The 18,210-nt window shown below is 50.0% G+C and overlaps 1 protein-coding gene across 1 annotated transcript in view; it reads right to left on the bottom strand.

Moving 5' to 3' along the window:
- LOC136398569 (E3 ubiquitin-protein ligase parkin-like) overlaps positions 1–18,210 on the bottom strand; it is a 719,582-nt gene that overhangs the window by 553,168 nt on the left and 148,204 nt on the right. Inside the window, exon 3 of the mRNA XM_066372747.1 lies at positions 4,307–4,390. Coding sequence (XP_066228844.1) covers positions 4,307–4,390 — 84 coding nt within the window. The remainder of the gene's footprint in view (positions 1–4,306; positions 4,391–18,210) is intronic.

Below are 18,210 nucleotides of genomic sequence, written 5' to 3'. Positions count from 1 at the left end.
CCTGCTCTCTGTGCCTGAGTCTGTCTCTATTTTGCTTGTCAACTGATTGTGTTCATTGATCCCACATATGAGCGACATCATATGCTCCTTGTCTTTCTCTGGCTTATTGCACTTGGTGAGTTGATAAACACCCCAGGGTACATTTACACCGTGGAATACTACTCGGTCATGAAGAGTAAAGAAGAACTCTCGCCCCCTGCGGCAGCAGGACGGCCGGGAGAGCAGCCACACGGTGTTGTTTACCTTGTTGTCAGCACCGCCATTTAATAAAATATATGTGCTTGCAATTTAACCCAGATTTGTATATGGAGGGAGCTGTAGGACTTTTGAGGGTATTAGAGCACCGAGCAGTCGGACATGGAGCTGCCCCCTAACCTAACTGACGTGGAGTCCCGTGTATGACAGACACGGAGCCGCCCCCTAACCTAACTGACGTGGAGTCCCGTGTAGGACGGACACGGAGCTGCCCCCTAACCTAACTGACGTGGGGTCCCGTGTGTGACGACACGGAGCCGCCCCCTAACCTAACTGACGTGGGGTCCCATGTGTGACGACACGGAGCCGCCCCCTAACCTAACTGACGTGGGGTCCCGTGTGTGACGGACATAGAGCTGCCCCCCTGACGTGGAGTCCCGTGTGTGACGGACACGGAACTGCCCCCTCACCTAACTGACGTGGAGTCCCGTGTACGATGGACACGGAGCTGCCCCCTCACCTAACTGACGTGGAGTCCCATGTGTGACAGACACGGAACTGCCCCCTAATCTAACTGACGTGGAGTCCCGTGTATGACGGACACGGAGCCGCCCCCTAACCTAACTGACGTGGAGTCCCGTGTAGGACACGGAGCTGCCCCCTAACCTAACTGACGTGGGGTCCCGTGTGTGACGGACACGGAGCCGCCCCCTAACCTAACTGACGTGGGGTCCCATGTGTGACGACACGGAGCCGCCCCCTAACCTAACTGACGTGGGGTCCCATGTGTGACGACACGGAGCCGCCCCCTAACCTAACTGACGTGGGGTCCCATGTGTGACGACACGGAGCCGCCCCCTAACCTAACTGACGTGGAGTCCCGTGTGTGACGGACATAGAGCTGCCCCCTAACCTAACTGACGTGGAGTCCCGTGTGTGACGGACATAGAGCCGCCCCCTAACCTAACTGACGTGGAGTCCCGTGTATGACAGACACGGAGCCGCCCCCTAACCTAACTGACGTGGAGTCCCGTGTATGACGGACACGGAGCTGCCCCCTAACCTAACTGACGTGGAGTCCCGTGTAGGACACGGAGCCGCCCCCTAACCTAACTGACGTGGAGTCCCGTGTATGACGGACACGGAGCCGCCCCCTAACCTAACTGACGTGGAGTCCCGTGTAGGACACGGAGCTGCCCCCTAACCTAACTGACGTGGAGTCCCGTGTATGACGGACACGGAGCTGCCCCCTAACCTAACTGACGTGGAGTCCCGTGTAGGACACGGAGCCGCCCCCTAACCTAACTGACGTGGAGTCCCGTGTATGACGGACACGGAGCCGCCCCCTAACCTAACTGACGTGGAGTCCCGTGTAGGACACGGAGCCGCCCCCTAACCTAACTGACGTGGAGTCCCGTGTAGGACACGGAGCCGCCCCCTAACCTAACTGACGTGGAGTCCCGTGTATGACGGACACGGAGCCGCCCCCTCACCTAACTGACGTGGAGTCCCGTGTAGGACACGGAGCTGCCCCCTAACCTAACTGACGTGGAGTCCCGTGTATGACGGACACGGAGCTGCCCCCTAACCTAACTGACGTGGAGTCCCGTGTATGACGGACACGGAGCCGCCCCCTAACCTAACTGACGTGGAGTCCCGTGTATGACGGACACGGAGCCGCCCCCTAACCTAACTGACGTGGAGTCCCGTGTATGACGGACACGGAGCTGCCCCCTAACCTAACTGACGTGGAGTCCCGTGTATGACGGACACGGAGCCGCCCCCTAACCTAACTGACGTGGAGTCCCGTGTATGACAGACACGGTGCCCCCTAACCTAACTGACGTGGGGTCCCGTGTGTGATGTCTGAGGTAAGCTGGATGTGCAACAACGTTCAGCCATGATTTCAACCCTCTCCACACAGCTCCCCCTCTGACCGACTTGAAGTTAAATTTCACAGATAGAAAATTCTCTACTCTGTGTGATCAAATCCTTTCAATTATATAATACCAGGTTGCTTGAGAGGCGGGCAGACTGTCTGGGACTGAAGTAGATTTTCAAAGAACCTCCCATTACTGTAAAGAGGATACAGAGACCATAGTGTTACCCGTGTCACGGGATATGTATCTATTATTATTAGTATTAGTATTATTAAAGGTAATTATATCTACATATTGTGTACATTACAATATACACATATTATATTTGTACACAGTCACATAAATATAACCACACTCACAAATGCTCCCCTCTAAAATATATGCACTTTAATTTCTTTCTAGCAGCAAACTGACAAGACTGTCTTAGGCTCAACTGGTATGAGTCGCAAAGGAGTCATTATTTTTCTGCAGGTCTGGCATCAACCAGAACCTATTCCTGGTCCCCACCCCGCTGGATGGAGGAGGACTGTGGCCATGTTGCCACTGCCCACTGTGGTGCCGTGCGCAGCCACCTGCAGGCAGGGCGGGGGGCTCGTCTCATGATCCGGGCTCGTCTCATGATCCGGGCTCCGGCGCCGCACCTGCAGGCAGGGCGGGGGGCTCGTCTCATGATCCAGCTCCGGCGCCGCACCTGCAGGCAGGGCGGGGGGCTCGTCTCATGATCCGGGCTCCGGCGCTGCACCTGTTGCTACCGACAGACTCTTCTCCTCGGAGGAGATATTAGCTGCCAGCTGGCTGTGACAGTTTGTGAACTAACAATGACATTTGTGTTGGCACCGAAACAGTATTTACAGCTCAGAACAAATTAACACTCAGATCATGATGCACCCAGGGGTTTTTGAGGTAAAAAAAGTTTTAGCCATATTCAAATTACAAACACGACCATAAGAATAAAATTATTTTAATATAACTTCAGTAATCAGGGTCTCTCTCTAGACACCTCTGCTCTTTATGAAACACAGGGCATCTGTTTGCAAACTAAAGGGACAGCAGAGGACAGAGGAGGGCAATTCACTTGTACAGCTGGTCACCTGCACTCACCTGTGTGACAGTCCACTGTGTCAGAAACTGCTAAAGAGACGCAGGACGAGATACCGTACGTCCCCAAGTTACAACCACCTGACTTATCTACCACTCGTACTTCTGAACAGAGGGCATCATGAGGGCTACTGGTAGTAACTGCAGGTGGACACCAGTGAAAATGATATCAGAGAGTTACTCGACTCCCGTGGCAGAGAAGTAGCCAGTGAAGACCTCATGGACCTAGAGACAGATGACAGCATTTAGGGAAGAAAACAGGGACCTAGAAACTCCAGAGCTGAAAACGTTTTCTACAAAAGAGCTAGCTGATGCTTTTCGTCTCACTGGACCAGGAATGGCAAAGTTAGAGGAGCAAGATCCCGACACAGAGAGGTTCACCAAAGTTTCCCGTGCGGTTACCGAAGGCCCGAGATGATACAGGACCGTTTGTGATGAGAAAAGGAAAAGCTCTGTACAAACCTCCCTGATGCCGACTTCGAGAAACGGACCCCAGCCGCGGAATCAAACCCTGACTCTCAACACCAGTCCCGTCCTCTCCAACAAGTCCGTCACCTTCTGCATCACCCAAGACTGGTTAGGGTTGTATTTGAAAATGTTTAACTTCCATATGTACAGAAAGGTGAAAAGAAATACTATGTTAAGACAAACATCCATTTAATTGCATTTCACTGGTAGATGTACCAATCCACGTGCAGATTCAGCTGACCTACAGGACCGATCTCGCCCGCAGCCCGGGCACTGTCTGCACAGGCGGAACGTGGTTTTGAATGCCATGGAACAAAGGTATAAACTGTCACAGCATCAGGAAAACCATCAACACCACGTCTTTGCCATTTTCAACAGCTCTGCGCTGTTGTGTATGTCCCCTGAATATCCCTGTGTAAGGAGTTAAAACTGTCTTGTTTGAACACAGTCACCCAGTGTGGTTAAGTCTCTAGGACAGGGGCACTGGGAGGCAATGAGATGGGGAGGTTTTGGCGAATATTAAAAACACTTTTGAATCTTGCAACACTTTTGATGAATATTATCAGATGGAAGAAAAGTCAGTCGGCATTTTCGTCTCTCCTGTAATTTCCTGGTGAACACTGGCGGCGCCACCACGGAAAGCGCGGGTTTGACCGGGTACTCACCGCTCTTGTGCCAGGGCAGTTCACAGACTGGCATTCACCGCTCATCCGGTTAGGGACTAAGACATCCTCCCAGCAGGACGGGCCCTGTGGTAAAAACAAAAGCAAACAAACATGTCCTTGGGGCACCAATTGTAATGGAAATGTTCTTCCTAATGTAGTCTCTAAAATCTGTCTACTTATCTTACAAAATGGCAGTGAAATGAATACGTACCCCAAACATTTTCAAGGTATGGTCCATAGACCCTGGGAGTCCTCAGGACCCTTTGGGGGTCCAGTAGGTCAGGACCATATTCATAGATGTCCTAACGTGACTTTTGACATATCACTCCAAATATATAGATCACTTACATGTGGTAATCTCCCCATTACAGTTTGATTTAGTTGCTTGAAAACTTAAATCTTTCTCTTAAGTTTATTGTAATTTCAATGGACAACTTTAAATGAAAACACACATGTGCATCACACTCAATAAGACTGTTTGGGCAGCAGTGGAACCGGACGTGGCACGCGGAAGGACCGCCTGTCCCAGCGGGCAGGTTGAGCAGCTCAGCTCTCCGCCTGCCGCCGAGGGACCCCGGGAAACATAGGTAAGAACTAGCAAACCCATGATGCCAATGAGAAGATGGAGCCCTGGAGAGAGCTGGCCATACTTTCCTGGAATCGCGCGAGCAGAGCCAGGCCCAGTGCCCTGAGGACCACACGAGGCAGACAGCTCGAAACCAACCAGCCAGCCAGCCAGCCAACCAGCCAACCAACCAACCAGCCAGCCAACCAGCCAACCAACCAACCAGCCAGCCAACCAGCCAGCCAACCAACCAACCAGCCAACCAACCAACCAGCCAGCCAACCAGCCAGCCAGCCAACCAACCAGCCAACCAACCAGCCAACCAGCCAACCAGCCAGCCAACCAGCCAGCCAGCCAACCAACCAGTCAACCAGCCAACCAGCCAGCCAACCAGCCAGCCAGCCAACCAACCAGTCAACCAGCCAACCAGCCAGCCAACCAGCCAGCCAACCAACCAACCAGCCAGCCAACCAGCCAGCCAACCAACCAACCAGCCAGCCAACCAGCCAGCCAGCCAACCAACCAGTCAACCAGCCAACCAGCCAGCCAACCAGCCAGCCAGCCAACCAACCAGTCAACCAGCCAACCAGCCAGCCAACCAGCCAGCCAACCAACCAACCAGCCAGCCAACCAGCCAGCCAACCAACCAACCAGCCAGCCAACCATCCAGCCAACCAACCAACCAGCCAACCAACCAGCCAACCAGCCAACCAACCAACCAGCCAGCCAACCAACCAACCAGCCAACCAGCCAGCCAACCAACCAGCCAACCAGCCAGCCAGCCAGCCAACCAGTCAACCAGCCAACCAGCCAGCCAGCCAACCAGCCAGCCAGCCAGCCAGCCAACCAGCCAGCCAGCCAACCAACCAGCCAGCCAGCCAGCCAGCCAGCCAGCCAGCCAACCAACCAGCCAGCCAGCCAGCCAGCCAACCAGCCAGCCAGCCAACCAACCAGCCAGCCAGCCAGCCAGCCAACCAACCAGCCAGCCAGCCAGCCAACCAGCCAACCAGCCAGCCAGCCAGCCAACCAACCAGCCAGCCAGCCAGCCAGCCAACCAACCAGCCAGCCAGCCAACCAGTCAACCAGCCAACCAGCCAACCAGCCAGCCAGCCAGCCAACCAGCCAGACAGCCAACCAACCAACCAACCAGCCAGCCAGCCAACCAACCAACCAGCCAACCAACCAGCCAGCCAACCAGCCAACCAAGGGCAGGAGACAGAGTTGGGTTGCTGGAATTGGTGAGAGAGTGGACAATTGCAGCAAGAGACGACATTTGGGGATCTGTCCTGACCAATATCACCACTGACTAAAACCTATAAAGTAGAACGATACTTATATCAATAGGATGCATATAGATCACGGATTCAGAAAGATGACTCAGTGGCATGACCACTTGTTGGAAGGACTTTTTGTTTAGGATGAGACCTAAGGTGTGAGTAGAGGAGCGTTCCACCATAGAAAGAAGGACCATGAGTTTGGACAACAGGACCATGTGCCACCAACCCCCAGACTGGTTTCTGGGGTGTAAATCCCCAACCAGATGATACTGGTAATTGATTGACAAACACATCATTCCTCTTGTACAGCATTCTAAAGATCTTACTCAACGCTAGGACAACAGTACTTAACCTGATTCAATTAAACACACAGTTAAACGTAATATTATGCAAAGTACTGATTTCAATGCCATGAGGATGCTAAGACAATACACAATGTCTTCATTCTTTGGAATCAGATGGACTAAATTGTAAACCGAATTGACATTACCTGCCATGCGATGATGGGGAAGTTACTCAACCAGAACATTTGTTTCTTATGTGTAATGTGGGGATACAATTGTACCTCCCTCAGAGCACTGATGATTAGATGAGATAAACTACTTAGCATAATAAGCATAATACTAGGCACATAGTTAATACTCAATAAATATGATAGGGTACTGCTGGATTCCTATAGCTCAGAAAAATGCGATCAGGAGAGAGTGCCCCAACACACAGAGCATCAGAAGATCTAAGTTCTAGACACAATTAAAGTAGAGTTTAGGCAAATTGATTTCACAACCTTATGCCTCACTTTCTTATCTGCACATATGGGTAATAAGGGTCTGGGGTCACATAAAACAAAGAGTGAGCTAATTGATGAGAAAGCCCATTGTAAACTATAGGACGCCATGGAGACGTTTGTCAGTGAAGAGACAGTGGGGCGCATTGTTGGGCTCATACATTCACCCCACTTTAGAGGGCCCCAAATCTAATGCTACTTCAAGCAGAAGAGACGCTTAATACATGAGGGTGCGGCTGCTGCTGCTGCTGCTATCAGCAACTACCCACAACAGGCGTCTGCGCCGGTATTGATTGCCCGACCCTGCCCGGTAAACCCAACAGCTGTTTAAACTGCGTATCTCAGCTGCCTCGGAGCTACTCCCCAATACTGGGTTATCGCTGCAGCTTGTAAAACATAATTTGGCACAAAACAAATTTCCTTCCAGGACTAACATGTGCTTCATATTGTAAAAAGCAAGCATTTCACGATCTAATACGGGATAACACTGTTCCTTCCCGAGATAACTATCGCAAGAGAGAATCATCACGGCTCCTTAAGAAGCCTGCGTCGTTGCCGGTGGAACAAGCCATGGTCTGCCGCACGGCAGCTCCGCTGACTGTGGACGAGGTCAATCGCTGTCATTATTTACGGAGAGTCCCTTCATGAAGGGTGCCACCCCGCTAAATGCATTAAATGTCACACAGTGTGCTTCCTCCTCCAGGACTTCCAGTTACCAGCGTCTTCCTAACCCACAGACGCCCCCAATGTCAGGAGCAAGTGCTGACAGCCCTGCTGTAGGCGCAGCGCGGGGACCGGAGACTCAAACAGCAGTGGGTTGTTTCTGTTCTTTCTCTCTGTTCTGTTTCATAGAATTTGAACAATGGAGACAAATAAAGACTTAGAGTGACTCACTTTCCTGCACTCTTCACGGATTTAATTTAGGAGAACCCTATGATTATCTTCATCTGTTCGAGCTGTTTGCTACGGCGAGGCCTGCGTTTGCCACAGCTCAGATGAGAGGCAGTTTGGGGCGGCAGAGTAGGGTTCTAACCGGGGAGAGGGTAGCTCTCATTTCAATTCCAAGCATGCAAATCTATTTGAATAACAACATTTGTTATCACGTAAAGCTTCGTAGCAGGCTTTATATCTTGATAATTAGGACTGGACCGGACTATGCTTATTAAACGAGATAAGAAGTTTATTAGATTTCTAGTGAATGCCCAGATGCCATCATCATCATATAAGTATTAGGATTTAATTTGCAAAACAAAACTCTGTGCATAAGACAAGGCACTTTGGTGTATACTATACTGCTCTAAATTCCCAACGGGCACCGGATGCAACCGGCCACCTTTTCTCAAGAATCAGAAAGGATGAAATAATGCAGGGTAATGGTTAAAACTGTAAGGAGATCATATCTGAATCTGTCTGTTGCATCAGTGTAATTAATTGCCGTAAAGATGCATCAGGAGGGGTTAACGGTCCCGGCCAGCCCACAGAACCTGCCCAGTGTGCTTGTAGGACTGAGGAGGGCAAGTGCATGGACAGGAAGTGGGCAGAGACCAGGAGGAAAATCACTTCCCGCGGCTCCCAAAGGGCGGGGAGCTGGGGTGGGCCTCCCTCCATCAGGATTAAACACGTGTGGCACGAGCAAGCTGCTCCTGTGCCTGGAACCCGCCGTGTCTATGTGAACCGTCACGTGTCCACGAGGGGCTCTCACTCCCAGGAACCCGCTGTGTCTGTGTGAACCGTCACGTGTCCACGAGGGGCTCTCACTCCCTGGAACCCGCTGTGTCTATGTGAACCGTCACGTGTCCACGAGGGGCTCTCACTCCCTGGAACCCGCTGTGTCTATGTGAACCGTCACGTGTCCACGAGGGGCTCTCACTCCCAGGAACCCGCTGTGTCTATGTGAACCGTCACGTGTCCACGAGGGGCTCTCACTCCCTGGAACCCGCTGTGTCTATGTGAACCGTCACGTGTCCACGAGGGGCTCTCACTCCCTGGACCCGCTGTGTCTATGTGAACCGTCACGTGTCCACGTGGGGCTTTCATTCCCTGGAACCCGCTGTGTCTATGTGAACCGTCACGTGTCCACGAGGGGTTCTCACTCCCTGGACCCGCCGTGTCTATGTGAACCGTCACGTGTCCACGAGGGGCTCTCACTCCCTGGACCCGCTGTGTCTATGTGAACCGTCACGTGTCCACATGGGGCTTTCATTCCCTGGAACCCGCTGTGTCTATGTGAACCGTCACGTGTCCACGAGGGGCTCTCAACCCAGGAACCCGCTGTGTCTATGTGAACCGTCACGTGTCCACGAGGGGCTCTCACTCCCTGGAACCCGCTGTGTCTATGTGAACCGTCACGTGTCCACGAGGGGCTCTCACTCCCTGGAACCCGCTGTGTCTATGTGAACCGTCACGTGTCCACGGGGGGCTCTCACTCCCAGGAACCCGCTGTGTCTATGTGAACCGTCACATGTCCACGGGGGGCTCTCACTCCCTGGAACCCGCTGTGTCTATGTGAACCGTCACGTGTCCACGGGGGGCTCTCACTCCCTGGAACCCGCTGTGTCTATGTGAACCGTCACGTGTCCACGGGGGGCTCTCACTCCCTGGAACCCGCTGTGTCTATGTGAACCGTCACGTGTCCACGGGGGGCTCTCACTCCCAGGAACCCGCTGTGTCTATGTGAACCGTCACGTGTCCACGAGGGGCTCTCACTCCCCGGAACCCGCTGTGTCTATGTGAACCATCACGTGTCCACGAGGGGCTCTCACTCCCCGGAACCCGCTGTGTTTATGTGAACCGTCACGTGTCCACGAGGGGCTCTCACTCCCCGGAACCCGCTGTGTTTATGTGAACCGTCACGTGTCCACGAGGGGCTCTCACTCCCCGGGACCCGCTGTGTTTATGTGAACCGTCACGTGTCCACGAGGGGCTCTCACTCCCAGGGACCCGCTGTGTCTATGTGAACCGTCACGTTTCCAAGAGGGGCTCTCGTTCCCTGGGACCCGCTGTGTTTATGTGAACCGTCACGTGTCCAATGTGAACCGTCACGTGTCCACGAGGGGCTCTCACTCCCTGGAACCCGCTGTGTCTATGTGAACCGTCACGTGTCCACGAGGGGCTCTCACTCCCCGGAACCCGCTGTGTCTATGTGAACCGTCACGTGTCCACGAGGGGCTATCACTCCCTGGAACCCGCTGTGTCTATGTGAACCGTCACGTGTCCACGAGGGGCTCTCACTCCCTGGAACCCGCTGTGTCTATGTGAACCGTCACGTGTCCACGAGGGGCTCTCACTCCCTGGAACCCGCTGTGTCTATGTGAACCGTCACGTGTCCACGAGGGGCTCTCACTCCCCGGAACCCGCTGTGTTTATGTGAACTGTCACGTGTCCACGAGGGGCTCTCACTCCCTGGAACCCGCTGTGTTTATGTGAACCGTCACGTGTCCACGAGGGGCTCTCATTCCCTGGGACCCGCTGTGTTTATGTGAACCGTCACGTGTCCACGAGGGGCTCTCACTCCCAGGGACCCGCTGTGTCTATGTGAACCGTCACGTTTCCACGAGGGGCTCTCGTTCCCTGGGACCCGCTGTGTTTATGTGAACCGTCACGTGTCCAATGTGAACCGTCACGTGTCCACGAGGGGCTCTCACTCCCTGGAACCCGCTGTGTTTTTGTGAACCGTCACGTGTCCACAAGGGGCTTTCATTCCCAGGACCAGCCACCTCTGTGGGCCGAGGGAGGGATGGGTTCTTACTCTGTCCCTCACTCACTCAGGGTGTGCAGAGCTCAAGAGAGCAAGGCCTTCTTAGTAATACTGATAATCATGGTCGCTATCCTCATCATTCACAAAAACAAACAGGAACGAACATGCTTGCTGGCCTGAGGCAAGGCCGTTGGTCCTGGGATGAGTAGGCGGCCGGCTCTTTTTTTTTTTTTTTTTTCTTTTTTCTCACCGTGGTCCAGTTAATAAGCACTGAACACGCTGTAGTTTATAGGATTCCCCAGGCTTGCATCTCCAGGCCCTCCCACCATTTCTCTCCCTCCCTCTCCCTGTCTCTCCCTTTCTCCTGATTCTCTTAGAACCAAGGTCCAGTCACCTCTAAAAATCACTCTTGCCTATTTACTTACGGCCCAATGAGAGAGGAGAGAAAAAGTCTGAATTCTTATTAAAACCAGCTAAGTCTGTAGACAGATCCACACTGGCTCAAGTTCACCCCGAAGGTGTTCGCCCCACACCTTTCTGTGAGGGTCCCCCAACCCCAAATTTAGTTGATTATGTTTCCTCTCCTTCAGCTCTATGCTTTTGACTCGTAAGACTAACTTAATAAAACTAACTTATCTTTCTGTCTACATTTCTTCCATCACTCTTGGTGAAGAACAAAGTAGCTCTTGGTTATATGTCATTCTAGTACCTGATTTTCTTAAGTAATGCTAGTTTTAGGAGGACGCGTTGATCTCCGCACACGTGCTCAGAGGACCGGGCCTCCCATTTCTTCTCGAGGTCCCTTGCTCCCTCGTCCCTTCAACCCCCCAGTGACCTCTCCGTGAGCAGCAGCCGCAGCGGCGGTGGGGACAGGCGCTGCGCTCCCAGCACCGGCTGCACCAGCAACGCCAACCTCCTGGCGCCTGCTGACTCAACACGCACTGCCTGCTGGTTCAGAGGCACAGGAGGAAGGTATGGCAGGAGGCAGAGGACGTCAGGTTAACCGACTTCCTAACACCGTGAGGATGCCTGCCCGGTGCTGACGCAGTGGGTGAAGCATCGACCTGGAATGTGGAATGCTGAGGTCGCCGGTTCAAAACCCGGGCTTTCCGGGTCAGAGCACATATGAGAAGCAACTACTACGAGTCGATGCTTCTCACTCCCCTCCCCCCCCCCCCGCTTTCTCTCTATCTCTCTCAAATCAATAAACCTTAAACAAGCAAACAAAACACCTTGAGGACAACAGCAGCAACTGCTCCCTACGAGCATCGCCCCGCTGGACATATCCGTGGCCCACTGAAGCTCCACCCACCAGCACCCCGTTCCTCAGTTTGGGGGGCCATCGGCTTAGCTCCTCTACTGGTGTGGATGTGAGCCCGGTATACTCCTCTGAAGGCAAGCCTAGGCCCACCGGCTGCAGAACCACCGACCTTCCCGTTTGTTCCCAGCAGACTGAAGCTCCCCCCCAGGCAGCCCGACAGGATGTCGACACTCCCGTGTGGGTTTGCCACATCATAGCTGCCTGCGTGTTCTGCGCATTCTACTGACAGGGCAGAATGAATGCACGCAGATAGACAGGCCTGGTCAGGGCCTCTTGTCAATTAGCTGTCGTGATTAGTTCCGCATTGCTTCAAAACAGCTCCCTCCCACCCCCATCCACCAATAACTAGTCCATGAACCAACAATTTTTAACAAACAGGAAACACCCAGGAGAGTTGATGGTAAGCAAATGAAATAAGATCTTGCTTTAAATGATTTGTTCTTTATTCAAAGAACAACATCTGCCTAAAATAATTGAATTCTATTTTAGAGTCTTGTTGGATTTTTATGTTAACACCTCAAATTGGCTCTATTTAAAATATGTATGATATCAGTCAACGGATCAAGGGTTCTGAAGTTCAATGCTCTCTCATTTCTACAGTTTCAAGTCTCGTGATTTCAGTACATGTATCCAACTGGTTCAAATTCCTTCCATCGATGATAATAAATACAGATTAGGATTCTTGAAACGAGTCTGCCGGCTAAGGCACGGACACACTTGGTTTCGATACATGCCACAGTGACAAACACGTTCATCTACTAGTTGTGACATTGCTCAGGGATCAGGAGGCAAAGGGAGACACCCAGCATGTTTCTCACCCAAAATGATGCTTTGGTTTAAGGAAATATTTTCTCAAAATCATGTTACTTGATTTTTAGCTAATTTAGAACACATCTGCCATCACCTTACCCAAAGCCAAGGAAAATAATACTGTAATATTGAAATTAGAACTTAAGAGTCAAACTTTTCCCAAGCTTCATAATAAAGCTACTTTTCTGGACAACTTGGCAGGGTCTCCTCCTTCTGCCTGTGAATGACTGAGCCTCGGAGAGCTCGCCTGGCCGTTCGTCTGGGAAACAACAGATAACGTATCAGAAATAAATGTGGATGCGTAAAACCTCACGCGCTTGTGAAAGGACTCCCGTTTTGCTTGTGTGAATAAGATAGGGCAGTGACGACTTTCCACGTCGGTACTCGAAGGAAGAGGAAGACAAGAGCGGATTTGACAGACCCATCACCGGACCCTCCTGCACACAAACCCACAAAGCCAGATGGGACCCAGTCTTCTCTCTGACTTCTTCAGTAGTTGGCAGGCTGGGAATCATGAGCTGTGACAGCTGGTGGCCTGGCACCCAGGAAAGAGGTAAGACAGTTATCAAAACCTCCCCGGAGCTCCTCCCTCAGACCTTGTCACAACTGTTCAGGGTGCAGTAACCCCTGGGCTGCACCGTCCCGTTAGAACAGATCAAGTTCAGGAACAAGGGCGCTCGAATGCGTGGTCTAAGACCCCACGGGATCCAAGTGCCGACTGCCAGATGGCAATCTGTTGGAAAAGCAAGAAGGACATTCAGGAACAAGTAGGAATACTTAGGCAGATTCTGCAGCTCAAAAATACATGCTTTTGCTGTGCCCACCACCCAAAGTCAAATCTTCTTCCATCCCCATGTATTCCACCCCCTTTGTCCTTCCCCTGAGATACACAGACGATGTGTCATAAAATTGTATGCCGAAGCCTAGATAATCTTATTAACCGATGTCACCCCAATTTATTTCATTTTAACAGTGAATTCTCATTTAGCGGCCTGGTCTCAGTATTTGTTGATGTTCTCGCCTTCTTTTTAGACTCACAGCTGCAACCTTATTTTGAGACTTCACTCGCTCTTCTGGATTATTGCAGAACTTGTTAACGAGCTTCCTACCATACATGTGAGTTCCTCCAGATGTACTCTCCACCCAGCTGCCTGTGGGGGGTCTCCTAACAGGAACTAGAGCCAGCACCTGAGCCTCTCCTGCTTAAAACCCTCCAGTGCCGCACCCCCTGCTTGGGGCACTCTGAGCTCCCTTTTCCCCAGTTTAGCCCCTGCGGCCATTCCTGAGCTGACCACTAGCCCCCCCACACACACACACACCCCCACTCGCCTAGGTGTGGATTTTCTAGCCATCCTCCCTGATAAAGCCGCAGGAACCCTTACTGGGAAACTGAGTCACACATTATTTTCATTCTTCCTGGAACTTTTCTGTTTAGAAAACCCTTTGATTTCCTGGTGTCTTTCAATCAGAAGGTCTGAGGTTGTGCTGAGTAATATCCAGGGTGCCTTTCTAGAACCAGCATCATGTTGCCTTTAAGTTCTGTTCATTGGAAAACAAATTCTCGTATTTCTTTATCAAACACTCCTCACCCGCTCTCTGCTATGGTTTATTGCAAGCTCATGTGTCTTCAAGTCTAGGTGTCACCATCTGCTTTGCCGTTCGCCATTTTGTTGCAAGTGTAGGGCCCCAGGGCTGCTCCCCAGCCCTCCAGACTGATGGGGACACATGGGGATGCAGAGGCATGGACCCCATCCTACGTGTTTATGGAGCCTGGGGACCCAGGTGACTTCTGAAGAGAATGCTTTAGAACAACACAGAATACAGAATAACGACAGTAGCTGAGTTCACCTCGCACTGTCTACGGAGGGGTGCCCTTGGGCAAGTCATTTAGATTCCAGGGTGCTGGATTTCCCCAGGAGTCATAGCAGCTTTATCCACACCCCGCAGGTTTGTTGTGAGAATAAAACAACAACAAAAACAGGAAAAGTGATTTTCCACCTTTAAAACACCATGTGAGGGCAGTTACCTTTTTTCCTCAATAAGCCAAACCATTAGGATCACAATATAAAGCACTGCTCACGCTACTCTGAAACGTAGAGGCAGAAAATCCACAAAACGAGACTAGCATGCCCAGTGCTTTATATTGCAATTTAAAGGTTTTACTTCCCAAAATAGAAAAAAGAATTTTCTTCAGATTGTGAATTAAATGTGTCTTCTCGCCTAGTAGTCGAATATCAAACCTCTTTCCTAGACATCCAACTTGTCTTTTCAGGAATGAAAAATAGTCACAATTCATTTATTGTTACAATAACTGGATGCCAGAAAGCTTTTGGGGAAAAAAAACAGTAACATTACCATTTTATTTTACCTTAGGAACTATTTACATTTTAAGCAAAAAAACCCAAAACAAACAACTCTGACATACTCTATCTACTAAGAGCACCTGTAACAGAGATTTGTAATCTATACATGAACTCATATTTAAAAATAGAGAGGTTGGTATTTCTTCACTTCTCTTGAATGTTAACAACTACTGGTTACTAAAATAGTTATTTGTCCAGAGATACAAAGACTATTATAATTAAAAATGTTTAAAGAATTAAAATGAGTAAAATAAACATAAATTTCCCATAATAATAGAAATGATCATCAGGATAACCACTTAATTTTTCACAGGGGCCAAAGATATTAAATGCATTATATTCATATTTTCCAAAATATTTGAATGGCTAATATAGAATCTTTTTCAATTCTGCTTGAAATGTGTTCATAGTCTATTAATATGCTCGACAGGCAGCTGCGTGGTGCAGACATCAGCAGAGCAAGCTCTGAGGAGAAATGGGTCCCCGTGATGCGAAGACTGGCGGCTGGTCCCTCTCAGCTCGGCTGTGGGACAGCGTGCTCCTGTTCCGGAAAGTTCCTACACACCGTGGTTGCAGTCGGCAGATCTGCATCTGCCATGACTGGAGAGGTACCTGAGGCCTGCCACCACGGCGTTTCAGGTGTCACTGTTTAGCATTACTTGAATGTTTATTAAGAATAACATTTGCATGATGATCCGAAAATCATGAGCATGAATACATTCATGAGGTGAATGTGACAACTGTGTCATAGGGTTACAGTAGTTGCTATGTAGGTCACTTGAGATTACCGTACGTTACTGATGCTTTTAAAAGCGTAATTTATACTAATGCTCTAGCCAATGAAAAGTCTACACTAATCGATTCTCCTGTGTTGTGCTGCTAAGTGGAGTATTCTGCACTCCAGTATGGGTAGGATAGCATCTCTAGTGCATTAAAATAAAATTCAAGCAGGCTTCATTATAAGGCAGGAGACAGTTACTCAATAATAATATAGAAACACACTCCTGGGACAGAATATTCAAGTCTCTGGGCTGTCAGAGAGCCCAGAATTACGACCACTGAGCCAAACTCCACTTAGCGTGAAAACAGATTCTCCCGAGTCCAATGTTGTAAAAAAAAAAATTAAAAATAAGGTCTAAGGCGACACACTCTGCTATCATCAGCAGCTGCTGTGTTGGGACACGCTAGCTGGTCGGTGACCTCTGTGAGCGTGCGCACAGCAGAGTCCTCACGTGGTGGGCCAGTTGGAATAGAGCCACAGGTGGCTCAGCAGACCACTCCCTATGGCAGGGGTCCCCAAACTTTTTACACAGGGGGCCAGTTCACTGTCCCTCAGACCGTTGGAGGGCCGAACTATAAAAAAAAAATCTATGAACAAATCCCTATGCACACTGCATATATCTTATTTTAAAGTAAAAAACAAAACGGGAACAAATACAATATTTAAAATAAAGAACAAGTAAATTTAAATCAACAAACTGACCAGTATTTCAATGGGAACTATGCTCCTCTCACTGACCACCAATGAAAGAGATGCCCCTTCTGGAAGTGCTGCGAGGGCCGGATAAATGGCCTCAGGGGGCCGCATGTGGCCCGTGGGCCGTAGTTTGGGGACCCCTGCCCTATGGGGTGCAGGAGGGAGGCGTCAAAACGGCACGGAGGCCAGAATGTTGCCACGTGTGCGGAAAGTAGGGGAGGGAGAGGAGGCTGCTAGCAGTCTGAGGAGGTAAGAACAGCCTCTGGACAGAACCAGGGGCAGGCCTGTGTACAGACAGGGAAATGATTCTAGATTCAACCACGTTATGTTGTATAAACGGAGACGGAGAACAAGGCATTCGTCCCAGGTGCACAAACGGGTGAGCTGAAATGAAGGGATGATTATGTTACAGATTCCCATCCCAGGGTGTTACTGTTAATTATATTACTTTATATGAACTAACAGGCTTCGATCTACACACGGTTTCACAGAAGCACTACAGACTAGGTCATGCAGTCACTGAATCATTTGTCATGCGTCTCCTGTGTGCCAGGCTCTGTGGGCGGTGTTCGAGAGGAACGACGTAAGATTCAGCGCCGCATCCAAATGTTCCATGATTTTAGTAGAGGACGTAAAATACCAAACATTTGACAAAGGAATGTGTAAACAGACCGAGGGAATTCAAATAACGGAGAGACCAATCCAACTCTGTTTCAAACTTGAGTAACTTCAAAGCAAATGGTATAAAGTACTCTTACCAATAGTGGGGGGTGGTTGTTAAAATGTTTTCCATTTATTCTCATCTTAAACTGGTCTGGTCAAATCCCAATAAAATGAGCGTAGACGTGGGTTACTTGTTCAATCCGCTGGACAGCTGGAATCCAGGGGACAGCTGCGTGTTCCGCTCTCATTTCTGCCCACCCCAGTCTAAGAATATTCTTGTTACAAAATTCCGCCTATGTTTTCAAAGTATTTTGGGATCTCAGGACTGGGAAACTTAATGTAAATAAAAATGATTGATGGCAAAAAGAATATAAAGTAACAAAGGTTATAAAAATACATTGACATACCATTACCCATAACATGGAATCGCCATTATATTCTGCCCACTGAATTAGTTATGTTAATAACAGTTTCTTTTGGAGGCTGCAGACATGTCTCCATGAAAGCCCTAATATTAAGTTCGAGAATTTTCTTAGACAACAAATAATGAACTCACAATTAATGTGTGTCCTTTTCCTTTTAGTAAAATTTATACTCTCATTCTCCTACTTACAAATGACTCCGTGGGGAGTGTTTCTCTCTACTGTTTACAATGAAGCCGCCCCAGTTGGTGCTCAACTATTTTAAATGTTTAATGAGTTCATAACGAACCTGGGCACTTCTCAGAACGTGGCGGCTCTGAGCGCGTGAGCAGGGTCCTTATCTGGCCGTTTTAACATCAGAACCCTGCAGATATGTTGTTTTTTTTTTTGGTTTTGGTGGCTTTTTTTAAGCACAAATAAACAGATAATCCTTTCCAGGGTACAGAAAGCCGCATGGCACACGCACGCATGTTCTGAGGGGGCAGCCCTGTCACTAATGGAGAGGAACGAAGGGGAGGAGATAGA

This window comes from Saccopteryx leptura, chromosome 3 (genome assembly GCF_036850995.1).
Source record: "Saccopteryx leptura isolate mSacLep1 chromosome 3, mSacLep1_pri_phased_curated, whole genome shotgun sequence".
NCBI classification, from domain to species: Eukaryota; Metazoa; Chordata; class Mammalia; order Chiroptera; family Emballonuridae; genus Saccopteryx; species Saccopteryx leptura.
The sequence above is the reverse complement of the archived record's forward strand: the minus strand, read 5'-3'. Positions and strand labels throughout refer to the sequence as shown.